Genomic DNA, 23814 nt, shown 5'->3' on the forward strand with positions numbered 1-23814 from the left:
GTCCCCAAACTTGAACGATCTTTAAGAACTTGTGGACTTCAACTCCCAGAATTCCACAGCCAGGATTGAGTACACGTCCAGCAGCCTTAAAGATGCCGAGATTGGGCAGCCGTGTTCTAGGCCTTAACCAGGTTATTAGATAAGGCAGTGGTTCCCAAACTTGGCAACTTTAAGACTTGTGGACTTCAACTCCCAGAATTCTCCAGCCAGCAGAGCTGGCTGGAGAATTCTAGGAGTTGAAGTCCAACAAGTCTTAAAGTTGCCAGCTCTGCTGGCTGGAGAATTCTGGGAGTTGAAGTCCAACAAGTCTTAAAGTTGCCAGCTCTGCTGGCTGGAGAATTCTGGGAGTTGAAGTCCAACAAGTCTTAAAGTTGCCAGCTCTGCTGGCTGGAGAATTCTGGGAGTTGAAGTCCAACAAGTCTTAAAGTTGCCAGCTCTGCTGGCTGGAGAATTCTGGGAGTTGAAGTCCAACAAGTCTTAAATTTGCCAAGTTTGGGGACCACTGAGATAAGGGATGCTGCCTGCAGATGTTTTATTTTGTCACAAGAGGTTAACAAACTCCAAAATATAAAAAGGTGGGTGGGTGGGGAGGAAACGAAGTTTTTTTTTTTTTTTTTTTCACAGAAAAGAATCAAACTGGATTGGAGAACATCCCAAAAGGGGTTTCAGGGGCCACCGGACTCCGAGAAGGCATCGTGCCTACCATTGCACAGGTGGGGAAGATTTAGGAAAAGCCTGATGCATAAATTAATGAAGAAAACAGCCAATCTGGGAAAGGCACGACTGGGCGAAGGTTTGAACGCCCTTGCTAAGGAAGTGCCAGGACGATCAGGGTGGCCGCACACCTCCTCCTCCTCCTCCTCCTCTCGCTCGCACTACGGCTGTGAATTCCCACCCCTGTTTGGGGGGGCTGCAAGGTTTATTTACAGCACGGGTGAGAATCACTGCCGCCTCCGTCTCTTGGGTCGAGAAAACCTTGCGAAGCTGGCTCCCGCGTTGGAAGGGAAGTGCCTCGGATGATTTCAGAACTGCCAACAGTGCCAAGAAGACCCATCGTCCCACAGCCAAAATCCTTCCGGTAGAGCCCATGGGCACGATGGGTGCCTGCCCAAATATTAGCTCTGCCTCACGAGGCTTTTTGGCAGCAGTGCAAAAGGGTCGTAGTTCAGCCAGAATAAGCCAGCTGGGAGTGTCCAACCGGCCTTCTCAAGCCAGGAGTTCCTATCCCGTTTTCCCAGGCAAACGCCGGTCCATTTTCCCTTCTTAAACGCCTCCAGCGGTGGAACGCCCTCAACCTTTCTCTCAGGAAATCCCTCCTGATTTCTAGGTTGCTCCTCTCCTTGATTAGTTGCGAAGTAACCATCCTCTGCTACCCAATGTGACGTTCCCGTGGTTCGTCCATGAGGCCAATGTGGAGAAAAGACACGGACACGAGCTTTCTCGGGATGAGACGACCCAGATTGGGGGTCTGAGAGCCCCTTTTATTGAGATAGGACAAAGGCAGGAGGAGCAATCAGCATGTGATTAAAAACAGCCTGTAAAAGTACAATTTCTAATCTACTGCTCAGGGAAGTTCTGTCTATATATGGTCAAATCCTGGGCGTCATTGGTAGGGCACATCTCAGGATGTTATGTTATGAACTATCAGGACGTTATGGGGTTTTAGGAGTTTCAGATTTCAGATTTAATTTATTTGTATGCCGCCCTTCTCCGGGAGGGACTCAGGGCGGCGAACAACTCAAAAGGGGAAAGGGGATACAAACACAATACATATAATTAAAATACACAAGAGTCATACAGCCATACAAGTCAAGAGGGGAGGGGAACTCATCAACCCCAGGCCTGCCAGCACAGCCAGGTTTTGACGGCTTTCCGGAAGGCCTGGAGAGAGGTGAGGGTCCGAATCTCCGCGGGGAGTTCATTCCAAAGGGCCGGAGCTGCCACAGAGAAGGCCCTCCCCCGGGTAGTAGCCAGATGGCATTGGCTGGTAGACGGAACCCGGAGGGATCTAACGGGTCTGTGGGAGGTAATTGGCAGAAGGTGGTTTGTTTTCTCCTGTGTGGTTCAGCGTGGCTCTGCATGCCCTGGTATGAACTGGGCCATGAGTGACCCACACCTACACAAGGAACTATATTACAACAAAATCCCTCCTGATTTCTAGGTTGCTTCTCTCCTTGATTAGTTTCCATCCGTTGCTTCTTGTCCTGCCTTCAGGGGCTTTGGGGAAGAGGTGGAACCCCCCCCCCTTCTATGTGGCAGCCCCTCAGATAGGGATCCTCCACGGTCTTTCCGGCGCAGTCTTGCTTGTTGTGCTAGGGCGAGAAACTTCATTTTGGTCAAAGCAAAACTGAGGAACCAGAACTACGAGAAGCTACTTGTGGGCAGAGCAAAATAAACATTTATCTCGATTTAAACTGCAAGTTGGAATGCCCCAGAAATTTAAATACGTAACAGTTTAAATAAAAGAAGGGTAACCGACTGGCGGCAAATTTCTCTTGTGTAATTGCCAATAGGAACATTCGTTTCTGATGATTTTAATGTTTTTTTGATGCTGTGCGCCGCCAGCCACTTCAAAACAAGATGGGTGGCAAGTAAGTTTAGTTAATTATTAATTCCAGAACATGATAGAGGCCATGTGTGAGTTTGCAATCTGTTCCCTTGCACAATGAGTGTATTTATTGATTTCTTTAGCTGCCCATCTCAGGCAAACAACTCTGAGCACTGAACAATCCAAAACAATTATAACACAAATTAAACGTATGTGGATATGTACGGTAGATGAGTTAAAGATGCTGCGGTTAGATGTCAAATCCAGCAAGGTCCTCCGGGTCTCGTGGAAGGCCAGTCGGGTCGGGGTCCTCCCCAATCCTGAATGCCCCAGAGGGGCTATGCCAAGGAAGGTGCCCCTCCAAGTACCCACCAGCCGACCTGCCTTGGCATATGCCCACCACTGCTCTCTGGAAGGCCTCATTGCTTCTGGTCCTTGAAGCTGAGAACAGCCTCTTCCCCCCCCCCCCCGGGGGGCAGTGTTTCTCAACCGTGGCAACTTGAAGATGTCCGGACTTCAACTCCCAGAATTCCCCAGCAGTGGTTAGGACAGTGTTTCTCAACCTTGTCAACTTGAAGATGTCCGGACTTCAACTCCCAGAATCCCCCAGCCAGCATTCGCTGGCTGGGGAATTCTGGGAGTTGAAGTCCGGACATCTTCAAGTTGACAAGGTTGAGAAACACTGCCCTGGGGGAAAGCTTCCTGGGCCCGCCTTGCTGCCCGTTGGGGGTCTTTGAGGGTCTTTGGGGGTGACATGCTGGGGGCACGAGGCTACCCAGATTTTTGCAATGTGTGGCTGGTTTATCAAAGCCCCCCCTCCCCCCCGATGCTTCTCAACCTTGGCAAGTTTAAGAGGGGTTGGACTTCAACCCCCAGAATTCCTCAACCAAGGGAATTCTGGGAGTTGAAGTCCAACCCCCCTCCTAAACTTCCTTCCTGCATCTATTCTGTTTGGCAAAGTCACCCTTGCCACGGAACGGATCCCTGCAAGGGGGATCTTGCATCTTCGCCAGCGGTGCGCATGCGCCCGAAGGGCACTTCCTCGAGCACGCCGACCGCCTCTGCGCAGGCGCGTTCAGGGCCCCGCCCCGCCCCCTGTCCAGACCGTTAGGCTAACGGTGCGCGCGAGGGGGGGGGCTGCGCGAGGCGAGCATGCGCCGCACAGAGGTGGGCGGCGCCCGGCGCATGCGCGGAGGCGTCGTCGTCGTCCGGGGACAGCCCGGGGGTTGAGGTGCGCCCGGATGGCGGCGGGCGGCGGTGGCGGCGGCGGCGGGAGCTCCGCGTCCGGGTCCAGGAAGCCGGGCTCCCCGCGGGACTCGGAGTCGGAGGTGTGGTCCCGGCGCGTGCGGGAGCTGGTGAGCGCGGAGCCGGCCAGCCGCCTGTGCTTCGAGTGCGGGCAGCGCGGCGTCACCTACGTGGACATCACCATCGGCAGCTTCGTCTGCACCGCCTGCTCGGGCGCCCTGTGAGTCCCTCGGGGAGGCTCCCCTCGGCTGGGGGCCCTGGGCGGGGAGGGGGGCTCTCCAGGGAGGGGAAAGGGGAGCCCTCCCCCCGCCCCCTTGAAAGTGGGGGGGGGCAGGAGGGGCAGAACACCTGGCACCTGCAGGCTCTGGGGAGGGAGGGGGGGAGGGAGGCCCACCCCTCCCTCCCTTTGAGGGCTTCCCCTTTGCCTGCCTGGCTTTTTAAGGGGGGAGCACTGCCCCCTCTGCCTTGAAAGTGGGGGGGCAGGAGGGGTAGCATACCTGGCACCTGCAGGGTCTGGGGTGGGGGGGAAGGGGCAGGGAGGGAGGCCCACCCCTCCCTCCCTCCCTCCCTCCCTCCCTTTGGCTTTTTAAGGGGGGAGCACTGCCCCCTCTGCCTTGAAGGTGGAGGGGGGGCAGGAGGGGCAGCACACCTGGCACCTGCAGGGTCTGGGGGGGAGGGGGGCCCACCCCTCCCTTCCCCCCTCCCTTCCCCCCTCCCTCCCTTCCCCCCTCCCTCCCTTTGGGGGCTTCCCCTTTGCCTGTGTGGCTTTTTAAGGGGGGAGCACTGCCCCCTCTGCCTTGAAGGTAGAGGGGGGGGCGGAGGAAGGCACAGCACACCTGGCACCTGCAGGGTGCAATCGCTGATCTCTTCCCCCCCCCTTTGAGTCTGCAGGTGGGGGAGGCTCCTCCCTCCCCTTCCCTGGGTGCCTTTCCTGGGGGAAGGGGAAGCCTGCCCCCCCCCACCCCGTCACCCTTGGAGGAGGGAGGGGCAGCCCACCTGGCACCTGCAGGGTGCACGCATCACCTGCTTTCCTACCAGGAAGAGTTTCTTCAACGCTGGACACTTGCAGAGGGGTGGACTACAACTCCCAGGATGCTGGCTGGGGAATTCTGGGCTTTGAAGTCCACCCCTCTTGCAAACGGCCAAGGTTGAGAAACCCCCCCACTCCCCAATTCGAGGTCTGCCCCACAAGGGATCAGGGGCACTAGATCTACATCCGGGCCACCTCACTGGGGCATTCTGGGAGTTGAAGTCCACCCGTCAGGCGGAGAAAGGCCGACTCCAAAGGAAATGGGCCGCCTCCTGCTGTCCTCCCACCCTTCTAATTCTCCCACCCTGCTGGTCGCCCCTGCCCCGCTGCCCCCGGGCGATGCCAGCTCTTCCAAGGCAGGGACTTGCAGCTCCGCATTTTGCTCCCTGGTCCTGCAGCCTGTCGCGACCCTCAGTGGCCGATCCTGGCTCGGATAGGGATTCAGACAGGGGCTCCCAGGAAGGACGGGCAGGGGGGGGGTTCTTGCCTGGGCACCCCCTTAACTTGGTCTTGGCAGATGGAAACGCAGCGAGTGGGGCGGGCGTAATTTGGGGTCGTGCTGTGGGTAGATGGCAGGTGATAAACTGCAACAGGAGCTCGCGAAGCCACAAGGAAGGCCTAAAAAAGACCATTCACACAACACCTTTGACCCATCCGTGTCCCCTGCTCACAACACACACTCAGAGTTTCTGCAGGGGGGGCCTTGATAGCTGGGAGAGACGCCGTGGAAAGGAGCCGCTTGAGGTGGGAGGCAGAGGAGGCGAAGGGGGTGTGGAGCGTCCAGGAAGGTTTCTGGGTCGAAAATGGGCTGCCTCGTCTCTGCCCTGCAGCGCGAAGGGGAATCATCGCCCGTGGAGGCCCGGTTTACAGCGGGACAGAGCCCTGATTCCACGGGGCATCTCAAGGGCATAGATGGGGAAGGCTCAGCTTGGAGCCCTGGGGGGTGTGTGCATGAATTTGGGGCAAGCGGGGCCCGTATTCCATCCTCCTTCAGGGGGCTCCAGTCTCGGCAACCTTGAGGCTTGCGGACTTCCAACTCCCGGAATTCCCCAGCCAGCTGTGGGTGTTTGTGGGAACGCAGAGACTTAGGAGCCAGATGTGGCCCTGGTCCGAAGCCACGTTGAGCTGGTTTCCCCCCCCTTGCCCCCCTCCTCCCGAGTCACTCCTTTGAAGGCCGGTCCGAGAGCTGAACTGTTGGCCCTTGTAATCATTAACCGCCGGGGGCCGAAGAAGAACCAGCAGCTCCGCAGAGGGGAAACTTGGCTCCAGCTGAGCCAGGAAGGGCCTGCGGGCAGGAACTCTGCGCTGCCTGCCTCCCTTCTGCCAAGGCCCGGATCTCTGGGCTCAGGGCGGTGGGAGGGGAGGGGGCTCCTGGCCACGTGCTCAGCTGTCCTCAGTCCCCACTCACCGGGCCGAAGATTCACCCCCATTGACTCGGCCCTGCCTCCTACGGAGCCTCCCGCTCCGGCCAGGGCCTCTAACGGAAGGGCCAGGAGTGACAATGTTTGAGGGGCAGCCAGAAAGAAGAGGAGGGGGGCACCTTCCTGTTTACGGAGATTCCCCGTCATCCCGGCCCCAAAGGAGCCTTTTCCAAAGGCTTTTGCTCTTCCTTGGAGACGTTTCGCTTCTGGTTCAGGGAAGCGTCTTCAGTTCGGCACTTGGGAAAAGCACCAGGGACCCGCCTGTTCCCCAGAGCCCCAGAAGGCAGGACGAGGAACAGGGGATGGGGGCTAACCAAGGAGAGAGAGCTAAGGAGGAATATCCTGCCAGCGAGGACAATTAACCAGGGGAACTGCTTGCCACCAGAAGTTGTGGGGGCTCCCATCAGCGGAGGCTTTGAAGAAGAGATTGGACAACCGTTCGCCTGCAAGGGTTGAGGGTCTCCTGCTAGAGCAGGGGGTTGGGCTAGAGCAGTGTTTCTCAACCTTGGCCACTTGAAGATGTCCGGACTTCAACTCCCAGAATTCCCCAGCCAGCGAATGCTGGCTGGGGAATTCTGGGAGTTGAAGTCCGGACATCTTCAAGTTGACAAGGTTGAGAAACACTGTCCTAACCACTGCTGGGGAATTCTGGGAGTTGAAGTCCAGACATCTTCAAGTGGCCAAGGTTGAGAAACACTGTCCTAACCACTGCTGGGGAATTCTGGGAGTTGAAGTCCGGACATCTTCAAGTTGCCAAGGTTGAGAAACACTGGGCTAGAGGACCTCCAAGGTCCCTTCCAGCTCTGTTTTTCTCTTCCCTCTCCGTTGCTGTAACTTGTGAATGCTTTTCTCTCTCCCCCGTGTAGCCGTGGCCTGAATCCCCCTCACCGGGTGAAGTCCATCTCCATGACCACCTTCACGGAGAGCGAGGTCCAGTTCCTCCAGTCCCGGGGAAATGAAGTGAGTGTGGAGGGGGGGGAGGTCACGGGGGGGGGTGTCTCTGTGCAGGCTTTGATTCCGCTCACCCCCCACCCCCAGCCCAGGATCTCGGTGGGCCTACAAGCTCTGAAGCCAGTTCAGCCCCCGGGCCTGTCAAACTGGGTGTGGAGGCAGACTGGCCTTTTAAAAGGAACCCCCGGGGAGGGAGGGAGGGAGGAACCCCCTGTCCCTGGGGGGCTCCTGCTTCTCGGTCGGTCCCCCCCCCTTTTTATTAAAGAAATTGGCTTCCTAAAAAAACTCATCTGGAGTCCCAAAGGAGCCTTTTTCGAACTCGACTCTCTTATCTAACGTGAATGTCGCTCTCTCCTCTCCTCATTCGGATCCCCCCCCCCCCAAAGGCCTGCCGGAAGATCTGGTTGGGGTCTTTCGACTCGCGCTCGTCTCTGCTGCCGGATTCTCTGGACCCTCAGAAAGTGAAGGAGTTCCTGCAGGAGAAATACGAGAAGAAGCGATGGTGAGGAGGACGGGGGGTGGGAGGGAGGGGCTCCCGGTTGGGGCAGCCGGCCCACCCCTCCCGTCCGGCCCCATCAGTTCAGGCCCCCCGTGGCCGGCCTCCCTCCGTGGAGCCACCCTCGATGGAAGCCGGTGGCCCACAGAGCTTCCCCTGGGATGGAAAGTGGGATAAACTCACCGAGAGGGTGAAGAGGAGGAGGGGGAGAGTGAAGGCAGCCTTGCCCCCCCCCCCAAAGGCTCACCTGTCCCCTGTTTTTCCTCGCAGGTACGTGTCTCCTGACCAGGGCAAAAGCCTGGCGGCCCCCAGTGCCCAGGCCTCCCCTGCAGGAGCCAAGATGGGCGCCAACACCCCCCAGGTCAGAGCTCCCCCCCAGCCCCCCCCGGCACGCAGGCTCCCCTGGGGGCCCACTTGGGGATTCAAAGGCAGCCCCCCCCTCCTGCCACTTGCCTGCAGGCTAACAGCCCCCCCCCCTGTGGCCCTTTGGGGGAAGAGGAGGGTGGCGGCCTTTGAGCCTTTGTGGGAGGGCAACCATTAAAAGCCCCCTCCCCTCCTGCATTCAGCTCCACAGCCTTTGTCCCTTGAGGGCTAAAAGGGACCCCCCCCCAATAGACCCTGACTCTGCCTCGTCCCCAATGGGGAGCCACTGGCTTTATGCAGTCCGGAGGGTGGGGGGTGGGTGGGGGTGGGCTTCTGCTTCCCAGGGACCCCTTTCCTTGCAGGTGTCGGAGAAAGTGCCCCCACCGGCCGCCCAGCCGCCCAAGAAGGCCAGCACAGACCTCCTGGCAGACATAGGGGGGGACCCCTTTGCAGCCCCCCCACCCAGGCCGGCCTTCTCGGCCTTTGGAGGTGAGTCCCTCTGGCGGGGGCTGCAGGGCCTCTCCTGGTGGGAGGGGGGGTCTCCCTGCTGAGCCTTCCTCTCTCTCGAGTGCTGACGGGGCTACCGGGGAGGAAGACCTGGGGGGGGGGTCTCATAGGAAGGAGGAGGGCAGCAGGGACCAGGTGAAGGGGCATGAAATGGCATCCGACTCACACCACCCTCCCCTCCCCTTCCAGGCAGCCTCTGTGCTTGGGGGCAGTGGGCCCCATCCTGCCTTGGGGACGGGGGGGGGGAATCTGTAGCCCTTGGGGGTGATTAAGGCTCTCCCCCCCTCCCCCATTTGCGCCCTCAGGCTCAGGAGCCGCTCATCCCGCCTTCCCCGGCTTCGATGCCTTTGGGGGAGGCCCAGCAGGGGCGACTTTTGGGGACCCCTTGGCCTCCAGCCAGAGCCCTTTCCAGAGTCACCCCATCACTGCAGGTAACCTCAAACACCCCCCCCCCCCGAACTCAGGCCCCGGGAGAGACCCTCCGATGGGGCGATCCCGGGTGGATTCCGATTTGTTGGGATCTGTGTCTTCTCGGCCGTTCCTGGGAGCCTCATCAGAGGGGAGGGGAGGGGGGGTAGGTTAACTGGGGGGGGGGGAGGCATTCTAGCTCCCCTTGGGTGGCAGGGGGCACCTGGGCTTTCCCGCTGGGAAGGAGAGACGGGCCGGGGCTGTTTGTGCTGAAAGAAAGGATGGGCTGGGGAGGGGGCTGTGGAGGCATCTCCCATCCAGGGGGTCTTTGGGGGCCGTCCTGCCAGCGGGGGCCCCCTTGACCACTCTCGCCCTTCCTCCTCTCCCTGCAGGTGTCGCCCAGGCGGGGGGGCCCTTCCCCGCCTCCCCTGCCAGCCAGCCCGGGGCGGGCATCCCGAGCCTGGGCGGAGGCTTCCGCATGGGAGCGGTGCCAAGCAGGTAGCTGCCCTCTGGCTGGTGCCAGCGCTGTCCTCGCCCTCCTCGGCTGCCCCCCCCCCCAGCAAGGCCTGTCTGTGGGGGGGGGGCAGCCGTGCCTTGTAGCTGAACTGCCCTTTCCTTTGCCAGCGTCTTCGGAGCCCTCGGCCAGGCCCCCGTCCTGCCCCCCGCCAGCCCCGCTGCGGTCTTTGGGGGTAAGTAGGTGGCTCCTTCGGGGCGGGGAGGGGGGCACCCTCGGGCTCAAGGGGGATGCCATCCTCTCTCTCTCTCTCCCGCGCAGCGCCCACCTGCACCAACCCCTTCACCAGCCCAGCGGTCACTCAGCCCACGCTCCCCTCCACCAACCCCTTCCAGACCAACGGCTTCAGCCAAGGTAAGCCTTCCCTGCCTCCCACGGGGGCTGCCCATGCCCCCCTGGGGGACCCCCTGGCGCCCCTTGCCGGAGGAGCAGCAGCCCAGGGTGTAACCCCGGAGCCCCCCACCTCTTCTGCCCCACTGGGCTCGGCTGCTGTTCCTGGAGGAAGCCTGAACCCCCCTCCCTCCCTCCCCCCCTCCTCTCCAGGGGGGGGTCCCAGCATCTCTGGGGCTTTGGGGGGGGGTTCCCTCCCCCCGTCCAGACTTTCAGGCCGAGCTTCCTGAGTTTCAGAGGGCTGAGCCATTTGAAAGCTGTGGGGAGCAGCCCAGATGGAGCCCCCTCCTCCAGGGGTCCCTCAAGGCGGCTGAGGGGTTGCTGTGGGGGGGGGCAGCAGGGCAGCAGCGTCCTGGGGGGGGCGGGAGGCCGAAAGGGGTCCCTGGTTGAGACCCTCGGAAGAGGGCAGAGAAGAATCATAGAAGCCCCCCGAAGGCAGGACAAGGAACAATGGAGGGAAACTAATCAAGGAGGGGAGCAACCTGGAGTTAAGTGAGGACAGTTAACCAGTGGAACTGCCTGCCACCAGAAGTCACGGGGGCCTCCAACACTGGAGGATTTTGCCTGCAATTGCGTGGGGTTTCCTGGCTGAGCAGGGGGGTGGACTAGAAGACCTCCAGGGTCCCTCCTTCCGTGTTCCCTCACTCTGGACCCTCTTCCGGCAGGCACCTTCATGGTCGGCTCCCCCGGCAGCTTCTCCGGCCCCTTCGCCTCCCCCCTGCCCCAGGAGCCGCTCTTCTTCCCCACCCAGGGAGTGGTGGGCCAGCCGCACAACGGGGGTAAGAGAGGGAGCTGGGCCCCCCGGTGGGCAAAAGGGCTACGGGGCACTTCCCCCCCCCATTGACTCCCCCCCCCTTTGCCTTCAGGGGTCTCCCTTCGGAGCGAGGCCCCTGGGACCCCCTGCCGGCTACTCCACCAACCCTTTCGTGGTAAGGGGCCTGCCTCCCCCCCCCTTGGGCTGTGTGGGTCCTTGAGGGAGGGGGGCTTCTGGGGAGGGCCTGAGGGGTCAGCTGGGAGGGTCCCTCACCCTCTCCCTGTCTCTCCCGCAGAACCCGATGGCCGCAGCACCTTCGCCCCCCTTCGCCCAGGCAAAGCACCCCCCCACCAACCCCTTCTCCTAGCCCCCTTCGGCCTCCAGGGCGGACGGAGACCCCCGGGCGGGGAAGGGGGGGGCTCCCATCTGCATAGCACAGCAGGGACAGGGGTCCCGAGGGCAACCGGGGCCTGAGCAGAGGGGAGGGAGGGGGCAGCCGGGGCCAAAGACCCCTTTGGGAAGGACCAGAGGGGGTCCCACTGGAATCAGCCCCTCCTCCTACCTCCCCCCCCCCCCGCACAGCACAGAGCCTGTAGAAAGCCCCCGAGGAGGGTCTGCAGCAGCCCCTCCCCCACCCGGGGGCTCCCAGCAGACCTTGCGATGTATCCCGTGGGGGGGGGGACAGTGCAATGGGCCTAATCTGTGCCACCTCTCCCCTCTTTGGCCTGTCCCCCCCCAATGCCCACCAGGCACCCTCTAGTTAGCAGAGGGAGAAGGCCCGAGACCCCCTCAGCTGCCCCTCCTCGCTCTCGCTGCCTTCTTGCACTAAACCTGGGGGGGGGGGTCGTCTGTCAGGGATGCTTCAGTTAGTGAGCCTCAGTGAGGGTGGGGGGCTTTGTGTGCCCAACAGCCACGACCCCTGAGGGGACCCGAAAGAGAAGGAAGGGGAACCGCACCCCCCCAGCACTGTGGAGACGCCTTGTAGCCCCCTCCCACAAATTTCAAGGGAGGGTCTCCTGTCATGTGCCATATGGAGCCTTTTGAGCCCCCCCCCCCTCAGCTTCCTTCTGCCTGGATGTCCTCCTCACCTGCCCCATGGGGGAACGACTCTTTCCGGGGGGGGGGACTCTCCCCCAGAGTCTGTGTCCCCCCCCCTCACAAAATGCTGCCCTCCAAAGTCTTCCACCCCCCGACCCCCCTCCCTTGTCAATCAGTGCCTGCTGAGTCATGTCCACAAGTGACGACACTTCTGCTTTCGGAAGCCCCCCCCTGACCCCCCCACTGTCCTGCTCTTATCTTGGGGGGGGTGAGAAAATCTGACACGGCTGAATTTAAACTCCCCCTTCTGACACCCCCCCAGTCCCCGAATTGAGGGCAGAGAATCTGCACTCCCTTCCGCCCCCCCCCCATTGGCAGCCTGGGTGGGTAGGGGTCTCCGGATGGCCGGGGGGGGGGCTGTGGGTGGGTGTCATGGGCCCCTCCTTTGCACCTCATTTTCAGGGGTCTCCTTGGGGAGGGGAGGGTCTGCTCACCGTGCTCAGTTTTTCTTTTTGGACCCCCCCCCTCTAAATCCCCCCCGTCCTTCCCCTCGCTGCCCCCCCCCTTTCCCAAAGAAGACTGGAGTTTATATTTTGGAGAGAAATATGGACCTACGTTTTTAAAAGCTTGTATCTTATATCTATGCTCACCAAATCTATATATATGTATAGAGAGAGAGACGAGATGTTGCACTCAAGATGTCTATAAAAGAATCTATACGAGGAGAGAAAGTGGATTTTAACAGATGTGCCCAGGTGTTTTCTTTTGGGGACCCCACAAGCGGCCCCCTGCGGAGCTCCCCCACTCTGTGTGTGTGTGTGTGTGTGTGCAGGGGGGGGGGGCTCAGAGGGATGCTCACACATTGAAACACCCCCATCCTCCCCCCTGGAGACAGATTGGAGAGGTGGTGCCTTTTCAGCCCACATTCTATTGGGGGGGGCATCCTGATAGCTGGGCCCCCCACCCCTCCCCGCCCAGCTGGCTGTGCTTGGGTGGCCCTGGGCTGATGGGAACCCCTGGGGAATTGAAGTCGGAGTCCTGAGTGGGGGCCCATTCGGTCGTCTCGGCTCCGGGGCTGTCCGGGCTCTGCCAGCTGGGGAATTCTGGGGGTTGAAGTCCACAGGGCTTCAATTGGACCCCCCCCCCCTGGAGCTGCTACGGATGCCTCTGATGCGCGTGGTCCTTCCCAGGAGCCCCAGTTGCCAGCCGGTGCTGCCCAGGGGCCCCTCTTGTTCCTGGGGCTTCCTTTGGGGCAGCCTCCACCTGTGCCCGGTGGGGAGTCCTAGAGGCTGAACCAGTAGAAGCCGAGTTGGTGTCTGTCTGCCCCCTGGCCTTCCTTCAGCAAGTGGCCCCAGGGCGCCCTCTGCTGGGAGACTGGTGCAGAGGCAGCCCCGGCCAGGGCCCCAATCCAGCATTGAGGGGGGGGGGGCATTGCGATCGCAGGGCCGTCTGGAGTCCGAGATCCTGCCCATCCCCAGAGACCACCGTCATGCAGAGCCGTGTGGGGAGGGAAGAGGCTGTATTTGGGGAGGGGGTGCCTGGCCGCCACAGAGCCTGGAAGGGGAGGGGGGCCTCTGTCAGGTGAGCTCCCAGAGAAGTTTGATGCCGGACAGAGCCAGGCCAAGCAGGATGCCGGAGAAGTGGCCGGTGAAGGAACTCCTGTGTCCGGGAGAGAGAGAGAAGCACAAGGACGGAGAGAGTGGGGGCTCTGACCGAGGACCTCCACGCCTCCCTCCCACCCACCCACCCACAGGGGCAGCCTGCAGGTGGGGCTCCCCCGGCTGTCTCCCCCATAGGGATTATTGCCAACAACTCCCATGTTTGAGAAGGGGGCAGAGCAGCTGCATCCGAGACCCCCAACCCACATCGCTCGAGGGCCTCCAAGCGGCTTCCGTTGGCCATGAGGTTGGCTCTTGCCCAGGCCGGACCGAGAGGCTGGACCCCCTCAATGCTTAATCCCAACCCACAAGATCAGGGGCCCTGAAGATGCCCAGGAGCCCCATAGGGGGATTCCAAGGTCCACTCTGGTTGCCAGTGGGGAGGGGGGGGGCTTAAAGGCAGGTGAATGGAGGCAGTTCTGAGGACGGGGGGAGTGGGAGCAAAGGCCTCCGGGGACCACCTCCATCTGACCAGGGATGGGAAAGGAGTCTTCTCCCCTCCTGTGGAGACGGGCGGGCTTTAAAGAGAGCCCTCCCGTCGGCCTTGGAGATTCAGGGCTGCAGCCAGGTGGGAGAAGAGGCCTCAGAGCCCCCCCCCCCCGCCGACTGAAGAGGGGGCCTTGGCCTGAGCCCACCCCGGGGGCCCCCTTACCTGGGGCAGAAGAGCGCCAGGGCCAGGCATTCCACAATGCAGAGCCATCTGGTGGTCATGACGATGCCGGTAGCCATGGTGGCCACGGGGAAGGCCTCCGCCTGCGTGCCCATGGCTTCCAGGGAGAAGAGGACCCCTGCAGCGCAGCAGGACGGAAACGGGAGGGGCCCCTGTGAGGAGGGAGGGAGGGACCCCCACACCAGCACCCCCTGCCCCTCCTGGCACCCACAGAGCTCCCAGGACGAACTGCCCCGATCGACAGTCCTCGCCCTTCTGGAGGGGAGCCCCTTGGGACTTTGAGGAAGGGGCAACCCCTCCCTGTGTCACACAGCGGTAAGACCCCCCCCCCAGGAGGGACCCTGGGACGCTGCAAGGGAGGGCAGCCGCTCTCTTCCCCTGGTGCCCTCCAGGGCAGCCAGGCGCAGGGACCTGCGGCTGGCTCAGGGCTTCTCCAGGGGTCTCCAACCCCCCCCCTCCCGTTTGCTTGAGACCCCAGGGAGAGGGGGCTGCACCTGAGAAGCCCACCGCGCAGTGCTCCCAGTACCAGTGGTGCCCGGTCACCAGCGCCAGCAGGGAGTTGAGCCCAAGGTGCACCAGGCCCCCCAGCAGGGCCAGGGCCAGCAGCAGGGTGCCCGTCAGGAGGCTGCCCACCTCCTGCTCCATGCTCCAGCCCAGCCAGAAGAGGGTGCCCATGTTGAGGAGCAGGTGGAGGAGGCCCAGGTGGTGGAAGGGGGCCCAGAGCAGGCGCCCCACTGGCCCTGCTCCCACACAGAGGCCACGCTCAGGCAGGTCCCGCTGGGCGGGTGGACGGGGTGGCAGAAGAAGGCCACGTTGGTGGCCACGAGGGCCAGGGTGGCCAGGGCACCATGGGGTCGGTTTCCCCCGGCTGGGCAGCCTGGCAAGGGGGAGAGCAAGGCCTCTGTGACCTCAGGGCTGATGCCAACCCCTTCCTTGGCCCTGGGCCCCTGCCTGCCTCAGGGTTGGGCCCCCTGCAGGGATGCCACCCAGGGACCACACACTGTGCGCCAGGGTCCTTGGAAGCCCCTCTGGAGGCCAAGGGGGCGGCCGTCTTGGTGGCCCCTGCCCAGTTAGGGCCGATGGGCATCTGAGAAAGGCCCCCACTGGTGTCCGGTGAGGTGGGGGCCGGGCTGAGTCTGCTGTCCAGAGCACCTTCCCTCCTCGGCTGTCCTCTCCTCACCCAGAACCCTGCAGCCTCAGGAGCGGCTGAGCGGTCAGTCTGGACCGGCTGTTCCCAGCAGAGGTGGCCCTGGGTGCCAGTCGCCTGGAGGGCACCTGCTCCCCTCGATTCTTCCACCCGTCTCCTCCCAGATCTTCCAACTGGAGAGAGAGACAGACAAACGGAGAGACTCATCCATGAAGCAAGACCCAAGATCTCTCTCTCCCTTCCCGTGTCTTTCTCTTCTCCTCTCCGTCTCTCTCTCTCCCTTCCCCCTTCTCTCAAAGCGAAAGTCGGATCCCAGTGGCCGGAAGTGGGTTCTTCTCCTCCTCCTCCTGCTGACTGTAATCAGGGCAGCGTCCCCTCGTGCCCAGGCCACGGCTGAGTGTTTGGCCACAAACACCAGGGCTGTAGCCGGCAGCAGGCCAGGTTTAGTAAACAGGCCAGGGTTGGGACTCAAACATCGCCCCTGGGAGGAGGGAGGGGGGGTGTCTCTTGAGGCTGCTCCTGTGGGGCAGGGAAGGAGGAGGGTGGGCTCCTCCCCGGGAGGGAGGGCTGGAGGACGCTGTGCCCGCTTGCCTTGGTGCTCCACGTAGGGTTGGCATCCCAAGGGGGCTCAATTCCTCCGTCAGAACCTGCGGAGGAAACCGGGTTGGCGCTTAACCAGGTCCGAGAAAGCTCGTAGCCACGTTTGCGATGATGACCTTGCCTGACACGGCACGGTGGGCCTCCGGAGCCGTGGCTCCCTAACCCTGGTTTACAGCTTAGGGAGGCTGAGCCGTCTGAAGCCGCTCCAGGCTCACGGCAGGTGGGGCAGCGCCCAAGGGAGCAGCCCAGGGGTGGCGTCTGCTGGGGCACAGAACGCCTTGAGCCTGCCGCCCTGTGGCAATGAGTACCGGGTGCTCGATATGAGGAGGGTTGAGCATTGGTCCCCTTGCGACACTCCGCAGGGCCACAGCTGGAGGAGAGGCCCACGGTAGGGAGAAGGCTGGTGGCACATGGAAGAAGGAGGTGGCGCTTCCTGTTGTTCCAAGCCACGATGCCCGTGGAGGGGATCCATAAACCCCTGCCTCCGTGTTCCTCTGCAGCTCCCCCCACCCCCGCCTCCCCTTCCCCAGCTCCTCTGCCTCCCAGGAGGGGCCAGCCCCCCACTACTGAGGGCAGCCGTTGCAGAGCATGGCTCCCCTGTGAGCCCACAGCTCTTTCGCCCTTCCTAGGGGGCTGAGGCCCCCTCCCCCAAAGGAGCCCCGGGGTGAGAGGGGTCCCCAGCCCCTTCCCCACCCACTGCCCCCCACCCTGCAAGGCGGAAGGAGATTTTTCCAACCTGGCTCAGCCTGGGAGCGTTGAGTTGGTAGGGTCTGGGCTGACGGGGAGGGGTGGGTGGGTCAGGGGCATGGCTGGGAGGGGGCAGCGCCCGTCCAGAGAGGCCTTCCTTATCAGGGGCCACTGTTTGCTGTAAATATCACCCTTCTGCCCTTGGCCTTTCCTACTCTGGGTGGTTGGTGAAGGTGAGGGCAGCCTGCCCCGTCCACCCCCTTCCCCCTCCCAGCTGCAGAAGGCGAGGTGGGACCCTCCCTCAATTATTTCCCCTGATTGGCCACATCAAAGCCTCTTTCGCCTTTCACAGAGGGAAACCACCTTGACTGCAGCTGGGGGGGGCATCCCATGACTTGGGGGGGGGGGAAGCAGGGAACTGCAGTGGCTGGGCTGCAGGTGGGGGGCAAGGGGAGGGGGCGCCTGCAGGGTTTCTTACCGGCATTCCCACAAGGGGGGGGGGCATCTGGCCACGGTGCCCTGTGGCAGCTCCCAGCCACAGATGCCATCCTCCTCCATGGCTGCCTGGAAACACCCCCCCCCCCTGCAGGCTGGCTGGGCTCCCCCTTCCCAGGAAGCTGCCCTCCTCTCCCTGCCGGCGGCAACAATCACACCACACCACAACAACACAACCATCAGCCTCTGCTCAGCTCATCCGGGCCTGCTGGGAAGCTGCCTCTGCGGAAGAGGGATGCCCAGATTCTCCTGCCTACCTCCAGCTTCCTAGGCTGGCACCCCCCCCCCCCCGCTTCAGACTGGTGGGAGGGCAAGGGAGGCCTTGGATGTCACCCCCGACCTCCGGCTGGCCTTCGGGGGGCCTGGGCTGAGGCCCCGGGGAGCCGCCTTCCCAGGGCCCCTGCGACCCTTCCCTCTTCCCTTGGATGCTATGATTTTTTTCATTGTTGTGAGTCACCCAGACTTACGCCAGGAAGCCGAGGCTGTTTGTTGCAAGGATCTGGTCCAGCCTTCCACAACGTAAACAAAAGAAGAGGCCGCACAGCCAGGCCCGTCTCCTGCTTGAGCAGGGGGTTGGGCTAGAAGACCTCCGGGGGTCCCTTCCGGCTCTATTCCCCTGGATGGATTGAAAGCCTTTCCGACCCACCCAACCTCTCTCGGGAACACGGAAGGCAGGGCAGCGCAGGGCAGGCCATCCCCAGGCAGGAAAGCTCCGGGGGGGGGGGGGGGGAGCCGGCCAGCGGCCTACCCCGCGGGGTTGGTGTTCTGCCATCAAAGCAGCCGCTCTCCCAGCCGACAGAAGCTGCTGGGCTTCCCAGGGGGGGGGAGGGAGGGGTCGGGAGAGGCCGCTCCCGATTGGCCGGCGCTTGGCTTCAGCTGGCCGGAGAACCGGGGCCGCCGCTGATTGGCCGGCAGCGGCAACGCCCAAGCGCGGCTCCGACAGCCACGCCACAGCCACACACACACTCACACACGCCCACGCGGCCCGGGCTGCGGCGCCTCCTGGTCCCCATTAAGCCCGGGAGGGGGAAATCCAAAAGCCCCGCGGCCCTCCGGGTGGCCCAAAGCACAGCCAGGCGACCCCTTTCCCGCCCCCCCCCGCGCCCCGTTGCACGGCGGGAGGAGTCGGTGGGCGTCTGTGGGGCAAGGAGGGGCCCCGGCGGGGCTGCGCTGGGGACGGTCCTGCCACGGGGAGGGGGGGCGCCCGTCGTCCTTTCTGGCTTCTTATCCCCCCCCCCCAAATATCCCGTGGTTCTGCAAACCGCCAATCCGGGCAGCCGAGCCGTTGGTGCCGAGGCGCCTGGCGGTCCCCGGTGCGGCACGGCCGGGCTTGCGAGGGTCGTCGAGGGTCGCCAAGCGGCTTCCCTTGTGGGGCCGGACTCGCCGTCCCAAGTCTCGGGAGGCCCCGAGAAAGGCTTCCCCTCCGTTGCAGGAGTCTCGTGGGAGGGTTCGGTCAGAGGAGGGCGGCGGGTTGGACTAGATGACCTCCAAGGTCCCTTCCAACTCGGTTAATCCGTGCCGGTACCTCTGAAGCGCCTCGTCCAAGCCGCCCTTCGGAGCGCCCCCCCCCCATTGCTTAGGGATGCTCGCCGCTACTCCGGAGCCCCCCAGCCGGGCAGGGGGCGCGTCGGGGGGCCAGGCAGGCAGTTGGGCTCCCCCGACGCGTCCAGCACCATGCGTGCGGTGGGGGGGTGGGGTTCCGGGGGTCGGCCGGACCTGGGCAACGCCTCGCGCCTCTCCTGACCTGCAGCCGGGCCGAGAGGTGGGGCGCCCACTCGCGTCCCGGGGAGGGCGCCAGGCCGGGGGCGCTAGGACCGCGGCGGCGGCGGCGGCCCGCCCGGGATGCGGCAGCGCTGTGTATAAAGTCGGCCCGGGGAGCAGGGCGGGTCGGCCCTCCGCCTCCCCGCAGCCCCGCGCGCGCCCGGGACCCTCCGCTGTTGGAGCCGCCGGGCGCGCAGGGCCGTCGAAGCCCCCCCGGGCGGCCGGAGTGGGGGTCTACGAGGCCTCTGGGTCGGTCGCCCTCGGCGGGACGGGGCGGGGGACGGGCTTGGCACCAGACGGCTCCGAGGCCCGCGGAGGTTTGGCCTGCGGGTGAGTCGGGGGGGGGGGAGAGGGAGGGCCGTGCCGCCTGCCACTCCGAGCGCCCCCTCCCCTCGCCCGTCGGGCTCTTGAAGAAGCACGCTTGGGACCCCCCCCCCCCACATCGCAGCCAGAGGGGGCTTCTGCGCGCCCCCCGACGGCGCCTCCGCCTCCTCCGTGGCCACTTTGGGGCCCCCGCAAAACCGCTGGGGAAGGTTGGAGTCGGGTTTCTGCGCCGCTGCGCTCCTCCTCCCGACCGGCTGGCTGGGGGGCTGCTTGATTTATTAGGGAAAGAAAAGGGGGCTCCGTTCTGCCCCCCTTTTTTTGAAGGGCCTGGAAACAGACGGAGGGGGCTGCGAAAGGCGAGCGATGCCCAGCGGGGCCCCCGGTGCCAGGGAACCGCCGCCGCCGCCGCTGACATTTTGCCTGGAAACTCTGCCCAAGTCCTGCTCGGGGGGGGGGGCGGGGGGGGCTGCCTTGTGACGCCGCCACCCTTTTCTTTCCCCCTCCTGCTTTTTGCCGATGACTTCCGTGAAATGCGCGGCCAGGTATGGCCAGACGCCGCACCTGACCCGGTTTCCCCTCCCGCCCTTCTCTTTCCGCAGGGGTCCCGCGCCGGGATTTTGCTCCTCCGCGCAGCTCCCGAAGGCGAAGGGGACCCTGGAGCCGAAGGCACAGAAGAGCCGCCAGAAGTTTCCCAAACTGGCAGAAGCTGACATTTTATTCCTCTGCCCTTCTCCCTCCTCCTCCGCTCGGCATGTGACTTTTATTAAATCCCAACTCCTTGCAAAGCCAGCAGACCCCGGAGCCAGGACGGGGTCCCTGCAAGCCAGAGGCACGGATGGGCCTTGTTAGAGGATCTGGGGGGGGGGGGATCCCCCCAGCCTTCCTGGTGGTGAGGGGCTTTGCTTCTTTTTTTCTGTTTTTTTGAACTCTGCTGAGGGTTTTTGGGAGGGTGAGAAGGGGAATAATTTCCTGGACTTTCCCAAGCAAGCCTCCCCCCCCCCCGAATTAACTTCTGAAAGGATCCCTTGGCCTGAGACGACCAGTGGGCTGAACAGGAGTCTCTTCGGCATCTCAGCGGCCCAGGAAGCGGATTTGCCTGGCTCTTCTGCGGCACAGGAGAGCCGAGCCCCCTCCCCTTGGTGCATGGGGCAGCCGCAGGTGGTCCCCGGGGCCGGTATCTGGGCAGAAGGGTCCTTTCCTGCCTGCCCCTCAACTCCGCTCCGCCCAAGAGGGATGCAGAGTGGCTGCCCCCTTGGGCTGGCAGCCTCCACCCTCCGCTTGGCCCCACACCATGGACCCTGGAAACGCCCCCCCCTCTTGGCCGACGTCCGCCTGTGCGGCTACCTTCGCAAGCAGAAATCCCGCCGACGACGCTACTTCGTGCTGCGCTGTGGGGGGGAGCGAGGGCCCCCCCGGCTGGAGTATTATGAGAACGAGAAGAAATTCCGGGCCGGGGGCCTCTGCTCGCGCCCCAAGAAGACCCTCCCCCTGGAGGGCATGCTGACCATCAACAAGCGGGCCGACGCCCGGCACCAGCACCTGATCGTCCTCTGTGGGCGCGAGGGCACCTTTGGCGTGGCCGCCGAGAGCGCCGAGCAGCAGCAGGCCTGGTACCTGGCCATGGTGGAGCTGCATGGAAAGGTGAGTGTGGGGCCAGTGGGGGGGTCCCTGGGGCAGCCCGTGGAAGAGCCAGGGCCGCCTTCTGGGGGAGGCCGAGGGGTGCGGCACCCGTCAGCCCATGCCAACCGGGGACGAGGGGCCTTGTGGGGAGCCTCAGAGACAGCCGGACCCGTTAAGACTCCGTGGCAGCCACTTGAAGGAAGTGATCGGTGGGGGATCTGTGGGAGGGACGGGCGTTGCTCAAGGCCAGGATGCTCCCCCCATCTTCAGCTGATTCTGAGCGTTCCCCCTCACTGCTGCCCCATTCCTTGCCCACCTGGTGGCCCTTGGAGCCCCCCCCTGATACTGGTGGCTGCTGCATGGCTGGAGTGCATGTGGGGAGCCATAACACCAGGGCTGTTGGGCTACGGATACGGGGGACCCCAGAGCCCATCATTCCCCACCAGGCTGCTGGCTTTACTGGGCCTCCCTCCCGGCCCTTCCTCCCCAAGGGGAGCCCTCCAGACCATCCGGCTGGCCTCAGTGCTGCCCCTCCGGGGTGAATCCTTTCCAGCTACCTCTGGAGTGCCAGCATCTCCCCCCAACATCCTAGGCCAACCCCTCCCCAAGAGTGCTTATAATTCAGGGAGCCTCCCAGCAGTCTCCCCACCTCTGGACCATTGTCTGCCCCTCCCCTGGGTGTGTGGGGCATCCGGTTGTCGGCTGTGGTCAAAGCCCAAAGCCCATCCTTGCGGGTGTTGAACACACTGGGATCCCATTTGGGAAGACTAGCAAAGGCTGCCCTGTCCCCCCCCCCCCTTGGCTTCCTGGGCGTAGGGCTGGCCAGTCGCGGTGCAGCCGCCTGGGGGGAGACGCTCCGCGCGTGGGGCCTGGGGAGCAAAGGTTGAGCGGGCTGGGTGCCCGAGCGGCTGCCGCCCTGCACCGTCACTGAGGCCCAGCGTGCTCCAGGGGGAACTGGCACCGCTTCCGTGGCCAGGCTTCTTGGGAGAGGCCCAGGTGCTGGCCGTCAGCGGCCGTGGGGAGGAGCAGCCGTGGGGGGGGGGGCACGGACTTTGCTCCAGGCGAGGCTGGGCTGCTGCTGGCCGCAGCTTCCGCCTTGGCTGTCCCTGGGCACCAGCCGTCCACCCACTCCTGCTGCTGTGCCACCTCTGCTGTGTGTGTGTGTGTCTTGCACATGTGCGCACAGGCCCAGCACACAGGGCTCCCTTCTGGGAGGGGGGGAGGGAGGGGCAGGGCCGAGCCTCCTAGCAGCTCCCAGCGGCTGCCCCTTCTCCCCAGGGCCCCCGCGGGCCCCCTTGCGGCTCCCCCCCTGCCCTGCCACTTCCCAGAACCAGCTGGGACGCTTGCCAGCCCCGGGGGTCTCCCTGGCAACCGCCCCTCCCTCCCGCGATGCTTCTCCCCTTCACGGATGGGGGAGGCGCGCCGGCTTCTCTCCCTTTGCCAGTCTCCCTCACGGTGCCTCCTCTGGGTTGGCCGGGCATGGAGAGGATGTGGGGTGTTCATCCCCCACAGCCTAAGAGGGACCCCCCCTGTCTTCCCGGCCCCCTCCCCCCGTCTGCCCGCCTTGGGGCCCCCCTCTCATGCAAGCCTTTGCTCCTCCTAGGAACAGCCCCCTCGGAGGGGGACGGGGAGGCGGCCTTCAAGGAGGTCTGGCAGGTCAGCCTGCGCCCGAGGGGCCTGGGCCACTCCCGGAACCTGGCCGGCGTCTACCTGCTGTGCCTGACCGAGAAGACGGTCAGCTTGGTGAGGCTGAACTCGGACGAGGCCGCCGTGGTGCTGCAGCTGCTCAACATCCGGCGCTGCGGCCACTCGGAGAACTACTTCTTCATGGAGGTGGGCCGCTCGGCAGCCACGGGGCCCGGGGAGCTCTGGATGCAGGTGGAGGACCTGGTGGTGGCCCAGAACATGCACGAGACCATCCTGGACGCCATGAAGGCCCTGAGCGAGGACTTCCGGGGGCCCGGCAGGGGCCAGGCGCTGCCTTCCACCCCCATCCTGGTGCCTGCCCGCCGTCAGCCCCACGGCAACCCTCCTCCCGGCCAAGGCGCCTTCCCTTGGAGGAGCCGCCCCGAGGGTAGTGGGACGCCCTCCTTGGGGTGGAGCCCCACGTCCCCGGGGCCGAAGAAGCCAGCGGCCAGGAAGCCGGACTCCTTGAGCGACTACAGCGCCATGTCGTCCGACGAAGGCGGCTCCAGCCCAGGGAGGTGCGGCCCCCCAGCACGCCCGACCCCCTGGGCGCCATGGTGGTGGAGGGGGAGCTAGACTACATCAGCATGGGCCAGCGGGCCTCCCTCGGCGGGGCCGGCCTGCCCAAGTGGCCCTCGGAAGGCCTGGCCAGCAAGCGGGCATCTCTGCCCCCGCTGCTGCTGGCCAAGGGCACCCCTGGCCTCCTGCGTCGCAGGCGGAGCGCCAACCCTGCCGCCTTTTCGGCCAGCTATCCCGAGGGACTGAACCTCCACGGCGCAGAGCCCGGCTACATGGCCATGCTGCCAGGGGTGGCCCCGGGCCCCGAGGAGCAGGACTACGTCCCCATGACGCCCAGCAGCATCTCTCCCCCCCGGGAAAGCGGGGGCTACATGCTGATGTCCCCCAGCAGGAGCTGCTCCCCGGACAGGATGGGCCAGTGGGCTCCGGGGGGCAGGGAGAGGAAGCCTCCCGCCGGGGAGTACGTGAACATGTGCCCGGCTGGGCAGGCGGCCCCAGACGCCCCCTCGGAGCCCTTGTTGCTGCCCCTCCCGAGCCCCCCTCCCGTCTTCTCCCCACCACACTCCTTCAGGCGTGGCCCCAGAGCCCCCCGGCCCCCCGCTGGCCCCCGGCGCCTCTCCTGCTCCTCCTCAACCAGCTCGGAGAGCCTGGAAGAGGCTGCCCGCTACCCCCTCGGCCTGTTTGCTGACCCGCCCGGAGGTGCCAAGGCAGCCGCCTCGTGCTCGGGAGCCAACTACGTCAACCTGTCGCTCCGAGGGATGCCGGCAGACACCAGCCAGGTGCCAGCCCCCGATAGCTCCGCCAAGCTGCTGGCACTGCCACCGTTTGGGGGTTGCCCGTGCGCAGCCGAGGGGGACGCCTCCCCGAGGGAGAGCGGGCTGAACTACATCGACCTGGACCTGACCCTCCCTCTGCGCCCGTCTAACGGCCCCTGCCAGGCGGGGACGCCCCACAGCTACGCCAGCATTAACTTCCAGCGCCT

At 64.1% G+C, this 23814-nt stretch overlaps 3 protein-coding genes across 3 annotated transcripts; 2 read left to right on the forward strand and 1 right to left on the reverse strand.

The window, feature by feature from the left end:
- Positions 1-3748: 3748 nt before the first annotated feature.
- AGFG2 (ArfGAP with FG repeats 2) lies at positions 3749-12028 on the forward strand. The gene is made up of 12 exons (XM_087714329.1): positions 3749-4013; positions 7111-7204; positions 7582-7697; positions 7962-8052; positions 8417-8543; positions 8867-8992; positions 9362-9467; positions 9594-9658; positions 9745-9837; positions 10539-10650; positions 10739-10802; positions 10923-12028. Exons 1-12 carry the CDS (start codon positions 3790-3792, stop codon positions 10992-10994), a joined length of 1290 nt encoding a protein of 429 aa, XP_087570455.1. The 5' UTR covers positions 3749-3789; the 3' UTR covers positions 10995-12028.
- Positions 12029-13167: 1139 nt separating this feature from the next.
- On the reverse strand, positions 13168-17935 carry LOC106556321 (rhomboid-related protein 4). The gene is given in 5 exon segments (XM_087715047.1): positions 13168-13324; positions 13976-14111; positions 14488-14724; positions 14727-14870; positions 17893-17935. Coding segments are annotated over 5 exon segments (642 nt in total). The 3' UTR covers positions 13168-13242.
- A 1685-nt stretch (positions 17936-19620) lies between these two features.
- LOC106556223 (insulin receptor substrate 1) lies at positions 19621-23812 on the forward strand (the record flags this gene model as incomplete). The annotated part of the gene is given in 4 exon segments (XM_087715048.1): positions 19621-20317; positions 20320-20648; positions 22215-22827; positions 22830-23812. Coding segments are annotated over 4 exon segments (1944 nt in total), but the record flags the coding sequence as incomplete, so codon positions are not given.
- Positions 23813-23814: the final 2 nt, after the last annotated feature.

Source organism: Thamnophis sirtalis, unplaced genomic scaffold (assembly GCF_051295495.1).
Source record: "Thamnophis sirtalis isolate CommonGarterSnake01/CBP01778 unplaced genomic scaffold, rThaSir2_p1.2 scaffold_4, whole genome shotgun sequence".
Lineage (NCBI taxonomy): Eukaryota > Metazoa > Chordata > Lepidosauria > Squamata > Natricidae > Thamnophis > Thamnophis sirtalis.

Coding starts and splice junctions, on each gene's coding strand:
- AGFG2 (XM_087714329.1), top strand. CDS start 3,790: ATGGCGGCGGGCGGCGGTGGCGGCGGCGGCGGGAGCTCCGCGTCCGGG. Junction 7,698..7,961: donor AAATACGAGAAGAAGCGATG/GTGAGGAGGACG, acceptor TTTTCCTCGCAG/GTACGTGTCTCCTGACCAGG. Junction 10,803..10,922: donor ACTCCACCAACCCTTTCGTG/GTAAGGGGCCTG, acceptor TCTCTCCCGCAG/AACCCGATGGCCGCAGCACC.